The sequence below is a fragment of the Engystomops pustulosus genome, chromosome 2 (genome assembly GCF_040894005.1).
Source record: "Engystomops pustulosus chromosome 2, aEngPut4.maternal, whole genome shotgun sequence".
Classification (NCBI taxonomy): domain Eukaryota; kingdom Metazoa; phylum Chordata; class Amphibia; order Anura; family Leptodactylidae; genus Engystomops; species Engystomops pustulosus.
Window position 1 is genome coordinate 60,095,319 of NC_092412.1, and position 15,703 is coordinate 60,111,021.

Genomic DNA, 15,703 nt, shown 5'->3' on the forward strand with positions numbered 1-15,703 from the left:
ATAATATAATACTAATGTTATATTACAGAATACAACATAGATAATATAACACTAATACTATTTTAAATATAAGCGACGGGAGGTGGAGATCAATGCAAAATATCAGCATAGGAGCAATTCCTTTAGTCCCCTGGGCCCTAAGGCAGCTACAATGGATGTAATAACTACAGTTAGGCCTAAATGAAAGAACCTGCTTTATTTATCTACCTACCTGTGCAGTATGGGATCTGATTCAACAAAATCATCAGTGTTCAGTACACCATGGGAGTCGCGATCCCAAGGCGCGTTGTCCGACGAGGATTCGGGTCTGCCGGGATTCACAAAGGTCGTGCGCCCGATATCCAGCAGGTGTCGCTGATGCGCCGAGTTCACCTTCTTCTTCCCGGTGCATGTGAGTGCTTGATCTTGCGACACAAACCTTTTTTTAAATTCCGCGGTTTTTCAGAATCCGTCGGGTTGTCCGATGGCCATGCCCCCCCCCCATTTCTGTTGCGTGAAAGCCGGCTCCGATGCGCCAAATATCCGATTGCATGCGACAAAAACATGGGGCAATCCAAATGCGCCAATGTATTTTCTGTATCAATTCCTCAAGGTTTTCAAAATCACTGCTTGCTGTTATTCTATAGGAAGTTTCATTGTCCATTTTCAGTGAACAGAAACCTGTCCATGGTCACACAGGTGCATGGCTCGTTATAGCCCACAGCTCCGATTACTCTATGATACTAACGAGCTTTAGACCTGTTTGACCATAGTTAGATTTCTGTCTACTGGAAGGAAACAGAGAAGCTTTCTATAGCATGACAGCAAGCAGAGATCTAGAAAACAGTGTGGAATTGATACAGAAAGTATACTGGAACAGTGTATAATTATTCATAATATAAAAAAATTACATTAATTTGCCAAAATACCCCTTTAACGTATGTTTTCCATGGTCGATTTGCATCAGCCTCTTTTTATGGCTCTTCATAAACTATAGTCAATGAATGATCCATGAAAATGGTTGTGACTAGGACATGCTCTACAATTCAACGGTTGAGGTCTGTTAATAGCCTTTATAAAGAATCGCATTTAATTCAGTTGTGTGCAGATTGTTTTCACTGTATTATACCGCTGGCATCACTTGACATTTGTCTATCGACCTTTGCATGCTCCATCTGGCTGTGATTATTTGGCATCACTATGGTGTCACATAAAATAATCTGTATGAAAAACTGTGGGTTTTAAAAGTGTAAAATAATGAAAGTCCTGCTATCCCCAAGACACACACCGCGATTGTCACCATCCCCTATGGTGCTATGTGTACTGGCTAGATTTAGGCTACATTGGCTACATTAGGGCTTATAAACTAAGGGTCCGCGGATCGCACTTACTCGGGTCTTGTGTTGCTGTGACAGGGGATTGTGGCACAAGCGATCAGATTTTGGTGCAGCTGCACTGGCTTTCATGCAACAGAAATGGGGTGCCATCAGAGGTTCCGACTAATTCGGACTGATTCCGCGATTTAACTTTCAAATTGTGTTGCAAGATGAAGCACTTACATGCACCAGGAAGAAGCAGGTGAACTCGGGCAGACCTGAGCGGGGAAGCAACACATGCAGGATATCGGGAGCATGATCGTAGTGAATCACGGCACTGTAACCCTGGCCGGGTGGAGAAGAGGGAGTGAGAAGACTGGCCTCGCCACTGATCAGGCTAAAAATTGGACACATGCAATATTATGTGACGCGGCTGCACGACTCAATCACGGTGCAGTTTGATACAGTGTCATGATCAGGTACCATAGGGCCGTGATTTAAGGGCTGTTATATGGCCACAAATTGCATTCAGACAGGTTCACCTTAAGTAATTACCTGAAATTTCTATTAGTTAAACCCTGCTGGTCTTAAAACACAGCAATCTTGTAGGTTAAAGTTCCCAAAGTCAATGCCAAAGCCATGTGCCAAACTTCCATTTGGTTCTACCCCCTCATCACTGATGACATCATCTTCTATGGTCAGTATATTCACTACACCATAATAACAATGAAGTATTGATTTTTATAGCTTGATAATTCTTTCTAATTTGATGACATCATTGTGCAATTATCTCTTATGTCTGTGGTTAACCAAAAGACAGAGGGGCCCTGAAGGCGTCGGGGTCTGCTCACAGTGTCTATTCTTCTGCTGCTGTACGTGCATGTACCTGTTGGTGCAAAAAAAATAACCTTTTACAAAGATGAGTTCTACCTTGTTTTTGTCATTTTATAAAAATGGGGTTTTGAATCTATTTCTTAAGTTCCTTTTATAGTTAAGAGTCCACATTATCAAGAACATTAAAATCTGCTGTCTAGGCCTTGTGTAAAAATGTAACAAGAGATGATGTGGTATCAGACCTCATTGTACAATGGGATTCGTTGCTAGTTTGGGTTAGTGGTTATCTACTTCCTGCATGCTATCTTGCAGCTCAGTTTCGGATAATTTACGTTACAGCTTCCTCTCTTCTTACGCTTTCTTTCATACCTAGTATCTTTAAGAAGAAAAAAAAAGAACTAAACCTGGATCTCTTTAAAACTTCCCTCCAGGCCTTGAGGGCAGCTAACAGAGAGAGTAAACCCAATGTTTCATGTTTGTGAGTGTAATGTCTGGGAGGGACAATGTCAGCATAGAAGCACATCTGAAACTTTCCTGTCAGTCCAGGAAGTGCACACGTGAACGGAGATGCATCGCCTGACACAGTGAGAAGAGCACTGACAGCACTAAACTCACAAACACTGTGTCTCTAATGCAGAAAGAACTCTAGCGAGACAGATGGATACCTTCTCCAAGTGACTTACCTCCAAAGGTGTTATTCATGTGCGCATGTAGTAGGAACATAACAGGGGATGAGTGGAGAGCTTGGAAGAAACAGAGATGGGACACATGGGAGTTTCAGGACAAGTACTCCAAAGCACCAGAACTCAGTGGCAATTCGTGGAGAGGTAAAAAGACATAATATAGCTAAAGCTCAGCTCAACAGACTCCAAAAACTGGTTGAAAATGTGAGTGATCAGCAGCTGAAAGCCAACTTGATGGTGTCTCTGACCAGCCTCAAAGGTAAGGAGCCCGCTTCATCTCTGCTATTTGAGGACCAGCAGGTAGAAAGCAGACCGGCAGTGCACACACAAAAGTCATAATGTCTGGTTTTGCTTAAATGTTTTATTGACATGAAGAATGATGAAAAGGTTTATGTACGTATCTATGTATTACTTTAAAGGGACTTAACTTGTGACAAAAGAAAATGCATCTGTTCCACATCTATAGCATTTGTTGAAGTTTGTCCTTTAATTCTTAGAATGGGACTTATTAAGAGTAGAGATGTGTGGACTTGAACTACCTGTTCGGGTTCAGGTGCACCCCGTGCTATTGGACATATTGCTTGATTGGTTGCTGAACAGCCAACGCAGTGTATTGACATCCCTTGCCAGACCTTAAGGATGACTTTGATTGGCCAGGGATGTCCTCTTGGCCAATTACAGCCATGGCTGGGAGCTAGTAGCATCAATTTGCCGGATTGGCTATTTAGCAGCCAATCCGGAAATATGTCCGGGTAGCAGGTCTCCCCTCAAGGTTTGGGTCCTCTCATTGCCAACAGTGCATGTTGACCACTGATTTCTTAATCTCTTAGCTTAAATCTCTTAGCTGTTGGTCAAGATTTTCTTTGGTTAGTTTATCCTTGGAATTGAACACTATAGTTGACCATGGTGGGATAGTAGTGACACCTGGACCTAAGAAGCTGCTTGGGATCGTGTAAACAAAGGGAACATAGCCAGAAACAGTTGGCTTTGTGTCCAGATTTCGGCTGGGCATTGTCACTGTGCCGAATAAATACTTCTGGTTGCTACAGGGACACAAAGCCAACTGCTTCCAGATACATGTCCTGTGTCTACACCGCACTGAAAATGTAAATGGTGTGAAGTCCAAGTGCAACCCCACAAATTAACTATGTATGGTCTACACTTACATATTGGCTCCCAGACAATGGTAAAGGAGTGTGGTGGCACATGGATGGGGTTCTTAGATACTACTCCAGTAACATTCTAAGTGCTGGTCTGTAAGGGGTAAGAACTGCCTCATCATGAACAGGTAAACTTTTCCTAATATGTGACATGATAGCAGTTTTTTTTTGCAATTTATCATACTTTTTATATCATTGCTCAAGTGTTTATTTTGTTGTACAATTTTGCAAAACAAATTTGTTGTAAAATTCTTGCAAAACCATTTTGGATTATTTTGGACTATTGGATTATAGCGGTGCTTCGCTGACAAAAGATTTTGTACCAACAGGTAAAATTTCCAGCTAAAGAACAAAGATCTATATTGTTGCGTAATTCAATTCACACCACTGTACAAACTCTGATAAATTTTACCATAGGATGTTAGCAGTATCAAAATCACATTACCGGTACTATTTTTTCCTGAACTTGTTCTAAGCAAAAAGCATTAAAAAAATGAAAATATGAATTTAATTTATTATCATAATTACACGGATATTGCACAAATATTTCAGCAAATCTAAATTTTTTATCATAGAAGGTTCTATAATTCCTAGCTTTATCTTCTGTTTCAAGCCTTTATGGTTTCATCGCCCTTGTTTGCTGTCATTCAATAGGAACATGCATTGTTGACTTGTAATGGAATACAATCTGCTCTGGTTGGGTCATGGACACAGCTGTAGGGCCTGTAACAAGATATAGCTCCAAGAGCTGTTCTCTATCTCTAATGGGCTGTTAATAGACAACAAGCAGAGGTTTTGAAAACCAGGGAATTAGTACATTGCAACAGTAAAGGTTGAATCAGGTTTTCAAGTTATTGTTATTATGCTATTTGGTGAGGGTCCAATTGTTGGGGCCCCCAATGATCACAAGAACAAGACCTCCATTATCACACATTCACGCTCTCAATAATGGGTCCTGCTTCTTGATTCAGTAGTATAGGAGTAGTATAGGAAATTCCTGACAACAGTGTTTGGCACTCTCATTCATTGTCTATAGATAGTTGACTGCCTTGGTTGGCAATTTACAACACTCCCATTCTATTGAATGTAGCAGCAGGATGAACCCCACTTACCAGGATTCTGGGGGCCCCCTCTCATAATCAGTGACAAATAGTCGGACCCTCACAGATCAGCCTGTTATCCTGCGGATAGTGGATAACTTGCAAACTTGATACAACCCCTTTAAATAACTCCAGAAAACCTAACACAGTAGGGTTCACTGTTTCAAAAGTGTTTGACCAATAAGTGATAAGGCAGCCATACTCTTGTGGTACATGACGACCATCAGCTAGGTGGAAAGAAAGGATAAATGTGCGTAAGAAAATCGGGTGCAGGTCTTCTCACAGGGTTCGACACAAACCCCAAAATGCAATATCAACCGAAGGTGAAGCAGCACTCCGTTTTGTTAAATGAAGATATTTTTATATCACCCTAGATATTTTCCATAAATGCTTGATAATGCCTTTATGGAGAAGGGGAAACGTTGCATAACTAGGGTGGAATAAAATTATCTTCATTTAACCGAACGGAGTGTTGCTTCACCTCCGGTTGATATCAGCTAGGTGGAAATGCTCTGGCAGAACCCTAAGCTTTTGTGCAGCCTGTGTAAACGGGCCATTTGGTGGTCAATCCCAAAAGGTTCCACAAAGTGCATTGAACTTTGTTATATAGAAATATAATGCAAGGACATCCCGTCTGACGGGCGAAATGACATACTGTAACTGTATTAACTATAATAGTTCCGGTGCGGCTGTTCAGCCGGCAGATGGGATGTTCTTGCAGTATATTTCTATATAATGCAGGGACTCCATCCACAACACTGGGGCTCATTTACTAAGGGTCCGCGGAGCGCATTTTCGTTGGGTTTCCCGACGATTTCCGTTTTGCGCCGAATTGCCCCGGGATTTTGTTGCACAGGATTGTATTTTGGCGCATCAGTGCCAGCTTGCACGCGACAGATATCGTGAGGTGGGCCGTCAGACAACGTACGGGATTTAACATTTAGAAATGTGTCGCGACACGAACTTACAAGCACCGGGAAGAAGCAGGTGAACTCTGGCGGACACTGGCGAAGAAGCGACGGATGCAGGAACTCGGGCGCACGAGCTTAGTGAATCGGGGCAGACCCGAATCCTTGTCGGACAACGCAACGCGGGATCACAACAGAACCGGGTAAGTAAATCTGCCCCACTGTGTGCAGCCCCTGGAATCGGCCACCATACGGCCTGAGTACACGGGATGCAAGAGTCCTCAATAAGCAGAAAGGAATAGACTGCTCACAGAAAAGGCTGGCTTGTCAATAATAAGATCAAAAGAATGAAACATGCCAAACCATGTTTCTCCCAAATTGGGCAATTAGGATTGGCAAGGGGGCAATGTTGTAAGCACTGGCATCAGGCACTGGATGAAACATTACAGAGCACACACTGGACTCAGGACTGGTTGGTCAGTATCTCTCTTTAATGTTAGTTTGTTTGGAATGAGTGGCGTTAGGTAACTTTTAGTTCTACAGAACTGGGTGCTGGCCCGTTGGATTGCCATACAAGTAACGAATATCATGATATAGAAATGGCACGTATTATGTTTTTTATTTTCCCTTTCTATGCAGTTTATAATAAAGCCGTAAGAGCAGGATAAAGTGTTCGGCTCTGCTCTGGGAATTATTACCACATAATATGCACAGAAAGTAATATGGCTGCTGCTATTAAGATTGTTTTCTTGTGATCTTTTTAAGAAGAAATGGATGATGACAAAGCTAATGCATATTTTATGAGACTGTTATGAATAGACATTGTGAAGATATTGGGAAGAAGTAGTAAACGTGTTACCCAGCCTTTTAATGATCTGTCCCGCTGTGGTTCTTCATTCTACGTCTTATGTATCAGTATGCCCTGTCCTGTGTTATAAATGACTGTGTGATTCCAGAGATGCTGCCAGATGCCACTGCGGAACAGAAGCTCCATATACATGCCACAACCTATTCATTATGATCTTCTATGGGGCCCAAACCGATCATACCATGTGGACTTACATGTCGGAATACATGTAGTAAAGAATAATGGCCCCATTTATATCTACAATGTTTTATTTGACTTATGGGTGGCCTTAACTTTCCATATCTGAATGGGGTGTGCATGCGTTCTCAACTAGACAATACTAGACACCTCTGACGTAGGCTACTTCTACTACTACTACAAAAATATAATTATTCATGTAGTGCCATCATATTACACAGTGCTTTACTCTTTCTTGAGATCAGAAGGATTGGGCATGTTGCAATTCCAAAACCATGTTTCCAGTAGGTCCCACGTGGATGCAGGGACTCTTTGCATCATGTATAAGGCCTAATGCAGACGTCCAGATTTTACCCTTTCAGTATTTGCAGTCCCGTAAACAAGGGCCAAGGGTGATGCCTTAAATTCCATCCATGGAGTAGTGTTTGTGCCTTGAATAGCAGCCACCTCGTGGTCTGTGTTTCATGGATGAAACAAGTTTGTGTAAATAAGCCCAATGGGTAAGTGTCCTGAAGGTCAGAATGTGGAAGTGATGACTACCATGTTATTACTGTGGATATGCTTGAAAACTAGAATACAAAATTGAAATAAAATCTGTTTCACAGAAAACACATTAAATGCATGTTCTGAGTTATATTAAAGCTAGTGCAATAGATTGGAAGTTCCGGCTGCCGATTTCCTTACTGCCGCTGATGAATAAGAGCCTTATGTTTCTGTGCTGATAAAAATGACCTCTATTCAAATCAGAGCCGTGTACTTGAACTTCCCAAAATGCTGACTGCGCATCTGCCCGGATTGAGGGATTGGGGAATATTAGTCCAGCTTTCTCTGTATTGAGTGATGATGGTGAATGTGCATTTTATTTAACCTTGGGGCAGGCATTGCCTCATTAAAAGATTATCTTGTAGAGAGATATTTCTGCAGATCTATAATGAAATGTTTCCAGCTGTCAGACTTTTCATTCCACTATTTGTCAGTAACTGATCAGAAAATCTCTTTTATCATCTGTTTTATGTTTCCTTTAATAGCGTTTGCAGATTTTGTGCCCAAAATCAGCTATTTACAGATGTCTTCACTCTTGCCTTAAAGGGGTTTTTTAGTGGTTAAAAAGCCTGGTTGCTTTCTTCCAAAATCAACTCCTCCCATAACCATGGGTATCATATGGTTTTGCAACTAAACTCCGATCTTACACAGCTGAGATACATTACCAGGACAAACCATGGTCAGATGTGGTGCTGTTTTTGGAAGAAAGCAGCTATGTTTTTTTAACTTCTGAACAACCAAATCCAATTTAACAATGATGTTGCTTAGACTGGGTTCACATGTTATTTTTTGCTATAAGTTGTAAGGACATGTTGAGCGGATATATGGCACAGACATATCCCTGTATGCAGGGGGAGCAGTGAACATTGGCGGCAGCTGGTGATTGGTTGCTGCCTATGTTAGTGGTTAGCGTTTCCCCAGTGACGTCACTTTCCTTATATGACATCAGCAGCCTTCTTCCTCCGACCGAGTGACTTATCTGCTCAGCAGAGGCTGGGGGACACTACATTCACTCCCCATAGACTATTCTTGCCTTCGTGCAGCGTATTATGTCAGCAGGAGGGAGCAGGATGGAAAGACTTAGCTTGCCACATTGTATACTAAGCAGACAGAGGCAACAACTATGCCTCTGTTTGCCTGTATATGTCAATGGATATCCTTAGCTTATACGTTGGGTGCTTTCCAGATGTATACGCTGAGCATATACTAAAAATGAGATGTGAACCCAGCCTTAGAAGCACTGGTCATACAGTGACATGCATATCTGGACCTGTTCTGCTAATAGGAACATTAAGATCAGCCCTGTAAGATTAAAGGCAAACTATGAAGGTCCTGGACCTCAAAGCACAATTTGTTATGAGGTTCCTCCTATCATGTACCATTTATAGTAATGGGACTTACTTATGTGGAAAGAAAGCTTTGTGTCCTGTGAGACATCAAAGCCCAGAAGAGACCTTTGCTAATCCACCTATTTCTTTGCCAGCTTCTGACAGCCAGACCCTCTTTTACAGATTTCTAAAAACTACTGCAGATTTCTAAAAACTTGTATAAATATAATAGAAACCCCCAACAGCAAACTTATCAAGGCAGGATGAACTCAGAGCAGGTCTAATTCCTGCCAGAAATTATGTCCTGGGCAGTGTCTATTGTAATCATTGACATGTTTACTAGGTCCCTTTCTAACCATCTCCTTTCTCTGTCTATTCTCCAACTACAAGCGGCAGGTTATATCTCTCCTAACCCTGGTCCTACAGTGCCAAACATTCCACTACTCATAGAAAGCCTGCAAACCTCATCAATATCCAGTACATCCCCTTTTCTATCTCTCCTCCTGCTACAGCTCCTTTCAAATGTGCCCTCTGGAATGCCCACTCTATGTGCAATAAACTTGAATCCATTCATGATGTGTTTCTTTCAAAGTCGTTTGAACTCCTGGCCATCACTGAAACATGGATCCAGCAGGACAACACTGCTGCTGTTCTGTGCTTTAATGGCTTGCAATTCTCTCACTCACCCAGACCTGACAATAGGCAGGGAGGAGGGGTAGACATACTCCTTTCCCCACAGCGCACCTTCCAGGTCATTCCTCCTGTACCCTCTCTCATCTTTCTTATTTTGCAGTCCACATCCTGAGCATATTATGTCCATTCTCCATTGAGCCCTCCTCCTGGCTCCCCCTACCAGCTTTTCGACCATTTTGCTTCTCTGCTTGACCCACTACCTGCAACAGTGACCCCATCCCCTCACATCTCGTACAGTCTCTCCCCCCAGCAGTCATTTCTCACATCACTAAAATCTTCAACCGCTCTCTCTCTCCTGAGGTCTATCCCTCTTCTTTCAAGCATGCTGTTGTCACCCCATTACTAAAGAAAGATCCCTGGACCCATCCAATGCTGCTAACTACCAACCAGTCTCTAATCTCCCTTTCATCTCCAAACTGGAATGCCTGATCTATTGTCGACTTACCCGCTATCTCTCAGCTAACCCCCTCCTTGATCCCCTACAATCTGCTTTCCGCTCTATGCACTCCACTGAAACTGTTCTTTATAAAGTCTCCTCACTGCTAAATCCAAAGGCCACTATTCTCTTCATGTTCTTCTGTATCTCTTGGCAGAGCTTGTTTCTGTGGACCACCAGCTCCTCCTCAGGATGCTTAGCTCCATTGGCCTGAAGGATACTGCACATTCAGTGTCTTCTTCTCCTCTTCCTCTCAGTGTCGGAGTTCCTCAGGGCTCAGTCCTACGTCCACTTTACTTTTCCCTCTATACTGCCCCCATTGGACAAATGCCCGTCTCTAAAATCATGTCCTCTCTCTTCTTGAAACTTAATCCTTCCAAAACAGAACTTCTAGTCTTTCCAATAACTGACCTAACCCTGATCTCTCCATTTCTGTCTGTGATGTCATCATAATCCTGAGACAGCAGGCCCTCTGGCTTAGAGTTGTGCTGTACTCCGACCTCTCATTTGCATCATATATTCAATCTGTTGCTTGGTCTTGCCAGATGCACCTAAAAACATTTCTAGAAACTTTTCTTCAAATTGAAAAACTTACTAAACTCTCTCCTCTAGAATGCATGCTCAATGCAGCAGCCAGGCTTGTTTTTCAGACCAAAGGCTAAACAAATTCCTCCAGTCTTAGACAATCACTGCTTTGGTTGCCCTTCTTCTTCCAAATACAGTTTAAATTTATCACCCTCACCCACAAAGCTCTGCACAACGCTGTACCTCCCTACCTCTTCTCTCTTATCTGACTCTATCGTCCAACCTGTCCTCTTCGATCTGCCAGTGATCTTAGATTATTCTCTTCCTTAATTCGAACTTCCCACTCACGTCTCCAGGACTTCTCCACAGACAAATCGCCAACATCCATAACTGTGTCCTTGCATGCAACTTTAACTCTTTATTAACCAATTCTGGGTACTCCCCCTGTTTGTTATCCGGAAAATGGTTCTCTGCAGTCCCACTGACTTTGGAGTTTGTATATAAGATGGCGGCTGATGAATGGTTCAAGCAGCAGAATTTTTATTTATTAAATTATTTTATACTGTTCTCTTATAGAATGGCTGGACTATTATAGAAGCTCTTATACCTCTTGTGTCACCCTTTTAATCCTTATCGAATGTAAGCTAGTGTGAGCAGGGCCCTCACTCCTATTGTTCCATATGTTGTTACTTCCATAACAAATCACTTAACTATTGAAGATTAGTTATATTGTAACAATGTTATAATGGCAAAAATACCCTTTGATAGCATCCATAAGGCTGATCAGTCTAGATCAGTAACCCACTGTCACGCACCTGTTCAGTAAACAGCGCAACCACAACCAGACTTGGGGCAAGCTGTCAGACTGGGTAAGCAGTGGCAAACTCACTCTGTGATGTCCTTGCAGGCTACAGATAAGCCACCATGATAAGGGCAAACCCGCTATTAGGAACCTAATTAACAGACCTTGACAGACCTGTCAAAACCAAGATGGTAGCGAAGGCACAGAACCAAATGACTAGAAAGAGGTTGACTAATTGTAGCAGAGGTCAGATACACAGAATTACAGGGTGGTAAACTGCAGAAATCAGGGATAGGGGGAGGAGGAGACAAGTAGAACCGGCAAGGAGTGATGGAACTGGGTACGTATATAAAGGAGTTACTGGTCGACAAACCCAGAAGCTGAGTGGACCAGTGGGCCATCAATATAGTAACCTTTGCTGGACAGGGTTGGGTTGCAAAAGAGCTGGGTGTGACTCAATCAATCCCAAAAACAGCAGCAACCTAAGCCACAGTTCAAAGACACAAAACTCAAAGGAAAATTACCATCACCTAATCCGCACTCTGCGGACAGGGAAAGACTTTGGCATGGATGTTGCACTCACTTTACATAAGCTGTGTTTTTGAAAGATTACCATCAGCACTTTTGTCCAATAGCCTGAATGTGACTGTGGAAATATGTTGTACAATTATCTATAACATATAAAAGATAACAGAATCTTATCTACCTTTCTGCAGTTATTTAGGCATATGTAAGATAGGTGAGGATTTCTTTACTAATACATATACAAGTAAGATTACAACAACAAAGTATTTTTTTTATAATCCACTTTAGATAGTACCCAAAAAAGTATGTAGTAATAAAGTCTACTATTGTAAGTGGCGATTAATGGAAGAAAAATTATTGATAATAATGCAGCCATCCATATGTCATTATACTGTACTAATGCTGTGCTGTGCATTATCACCGTGTTATGACCCAATTACCGGTTCCCTCAATGTTATAGGTGTGAGTGGAACAGAAAGCAGGCAGGCACGGACAAGTAGGATTTTATATGAGCCTTTGAAATGATTAGTAACCACTTACCATAGTTTCCCATTCGTCAGACAGATGAGATCAAATGAAAGCAAGTTTATGTACAGCATGCAGCACAGTTTACCACCTCCCATAAAATGCATTAAAGGTTGTTACTAGGACTCGCTATCAAAGAGAATGCACTAGCTTTAATTATTCAATGATAACTGTACTTGAGCAATGAGTAATGCAATGAATTGTTATCAAGAATACAATCACAAGACTTGAGAATACAATGGACAAAGATAATTTACAGATGCTTCTGTACCAATGCATCTATGATAATAATTTTCTTAGCAAGAAATACATGAAATCAGTAAAATGAAAATGACAAGCTCTGCCTCCCCCTTATCCTGCTTTCTCATGGGTGGTCTCAACCAGTCACACCCTGTTGACATGCAACATAAAGTGAGCAAACACTTAAGGGGAGACTACAACCTGCTGGAGAGGATCTGCATGGAAGAATGGCAGAGGATCCCCAAATCCAGGTGTGAAAAACTTATTATTCCCAAGAAGACTCCTGGCTGCACTAGGTCAAAAGCTGCTTCTACTCAACACTGAGCAAAAGGGTTGAAAACGTATGACCATGTGATATTTAATTTATTTCTTGTTTAATATATTAGCAAAAATATCTACATTTCTGTTTTTTTTTACTGTCAACATGGTGTGCAGAGTGTACAATAAAGAGCAACAGGAGTGGGATTTTCATCCCGCCTCATGGCAGCTTCGGCCTTGTCCACAATTACACAGAACATGCAAGTGGTAATGGGAATCTGTATAGACAGAGATTTGTGTTTCTATGTGCAGTAAATTATCAATTTTGGCAAAACTGCCATCCCAAATGCACCTCATCAACAATAGTGCAGTGCCCCCCCCCCCAGTAGACTCTGTAATATTCTCAAGAAAACTGTTGAGGACATAGTTGGCCATATCTGGAAATGAATTGCCATATTTGTGGTCAGATTTACCATTACAACCTAAGTCTTCTTAGTAACTTTGTACGACAATTCTATATGTAACTTGTATCATGTTGTGTAGAAGTTTTGAAACTTTTAGATATAACTTTGCATCTTTATACGAGCCACAAAAGCCCTGCACTATCATTACTTGTAATCTATTTGGGGATATTAATCTAAATGAATGGTTAATTACATAAAGTAGATAGATATGCATTTTACATGCATGTATTGTAGTGTCTGTATCTTTTTATTCACTATATTATTATACCTTGTGTCGCGCCCATATCTTTCCTCATTGCTTACTCACTGCAAGTATGTAACCTGTAACAGTTATGTAACAAGTTATCCTGTAACAAGTATGTAACAAGTAACAACTGAGTGTTACAAGAGAAAAGAACCAGAATATAATAGCACAAATAAGCAGCAAAAATGCACAAAAAGGAAATATTTTTAGAGAAAGTTCAAAGACATATTCTGCATAGCATATACAACCGGCACTTAGCGAGTGTATGAACATGCAATTATGGATTTCTTTTCTTTTTAATTATTGGTTTCCTTTAAATGAAAACTCTTGTGTAAGAAGGTAATGGATTTCGCATGGCGTTACCAGTGTTGCTCACTAAGAGGCATCTTAGATTCATGCTGGGATATTTTCTGCGGGTACATTTTGTAATGCATCTATCCTAATGAAATGTGTTTTTATACATGACTAATTAGGGGCGGAACAGATGGTGTTTCCTAAATGCACTGTGCCCATAACATCTACTTGTTACATTTTCTGTCATCAAGTCTAATTTCCATCTTTCAACAATGTAGGACAAAATATCGTGATCTGAGCTTATGGCTGGATTTAACAGAGCTGAGAATTGTTTTTTTCCTGGACCATACCTTTAGAAAGATAAGATCAGTAGCCCCTATGTTGTGTCTACAAGTACACAATATGTACGTGCAGGTCCACTTTTGAATATTGAAGCTCTTATTGGTATCCTGTAATTATTCCAATGCGCTAAGGAAGACCTGACCCCTTAGGTTTATTATTATTACTAGCATTGCAACAGTAGAAACTGCAGAAAGATCCATGGTACACTTGTGGATCCAGTTGAAATGTTCTGTAGCTTGAAATTTACATTGAGTGTCACCATATCCTAAGTGCATTTTATACTCTTCAACAAAAACTTATTTAACCAAGGCCTTATATCATAGATATAACATGCAGCATAGCACATAAATAGTAAAAACCACAGAGTAAAAATAAAATTTCATTTTTCAGTGGTTATTAGTTATATGGAAGCAATTGTATTTCTGCAGAAGTTCTCAAAGGATAGATTAGCTTATACATTTACAAGTATCTCGCCACTAGAGGGCTCTGAATACTAAACAAATATTTTCTGGATCTAACACATACATTTATTAATGTATACGAATTTTAAGGTTGGACTCATGATAAGGTTATGCCTTCAGATTTTTGTGCAGGACTGGCTTGTTCTATACTGTACATTTTAACTATTTATAATCCATACCTGGATTTGGTTCAAATACGGAATCAGAAAAGCTGATGATATCTTCTGCACCTATTTTTATATGTACATCAGAACCATATTAAGGGTGCATAGGGTGTGTAGCAGTTCACTGACCGCCAATTAACCTGGGCCCTATATACAACATACACCTATAGTGCGGTGCCTAAACCTAGGGCTCATTCAAGCATCTGAAGCTGAGATATGGTTTAGTAATATATAATATTCCATCTGATTTCAAGTTTGCATTGTACTTACACAATATCATTCTGCCATTATGGTAAAGGGGACAGAGACTGCTGCACACCACAGAATTTCTTTTATCAAGTTGCATCTTTAACCTTGCACCCAAAGAGTTAATATGATGTTTGGTTAAAACTAAAGTAAAACTCCAGGCATGTCCTGAAGGTCTTACGCTGTCAGGGTTGACAGCTGGCTGTACAGAAAATAACTCAAAAATAATGGATGGAGGATTGTATATCATATGTAAGATATAACATACACTCACCGGCCACTTTATTAGGTACACCATGCTAGTAACGGGTTGGACCCCATTTTGCGTTCAGAACTGCCTCAATTCTTCGTGGCATAGATTCAACAAGGTGCTAGAAGCTCCTCAGAGATTTTGGTCCATATTGACATGATGGCATCACACAGTTGCCGCAGATTTGTCGGCTGCACATCCATGATGCGAATCTCCCGTTCCACCACATCCCAAAGATGCTCTATTGGATTGAGATCTGGTGACTGTGGAGGCCCTTTGAGTACAATGAACTCATTGTCATGTTCAAGAAACCAGTCTGAGATGATTCCAGCTTTATG

General features: G+C 41.1%; 1 protein-coding gene across 1 annotated transcript in view; it reads left to right on the plus strand.

Moving 5' to 3' along the window:
- Positions 1-2,681: 2,681 nt before the first annotated feature.
- AGAP2 (ArfGAP with GTPase domain, ankyrin repeat and PH domain 2) overlaps positions 2,682-15,703 on the plus strand; it is a 183,840-nt gene continuing 170,818 nt past the window's right edge. The window contains exon 1 of the mRNA XM_072134838.1: positions 2,682-3,071. Coding sequence (XP_071990939.1) covers positions 2,861-3,071 — 211 coding nt within the window. The 5' untranslated portion in view covers positions 2,682-2,860. The remainder of the gene's footprint in view (positions 3,072-15,703) is intronic.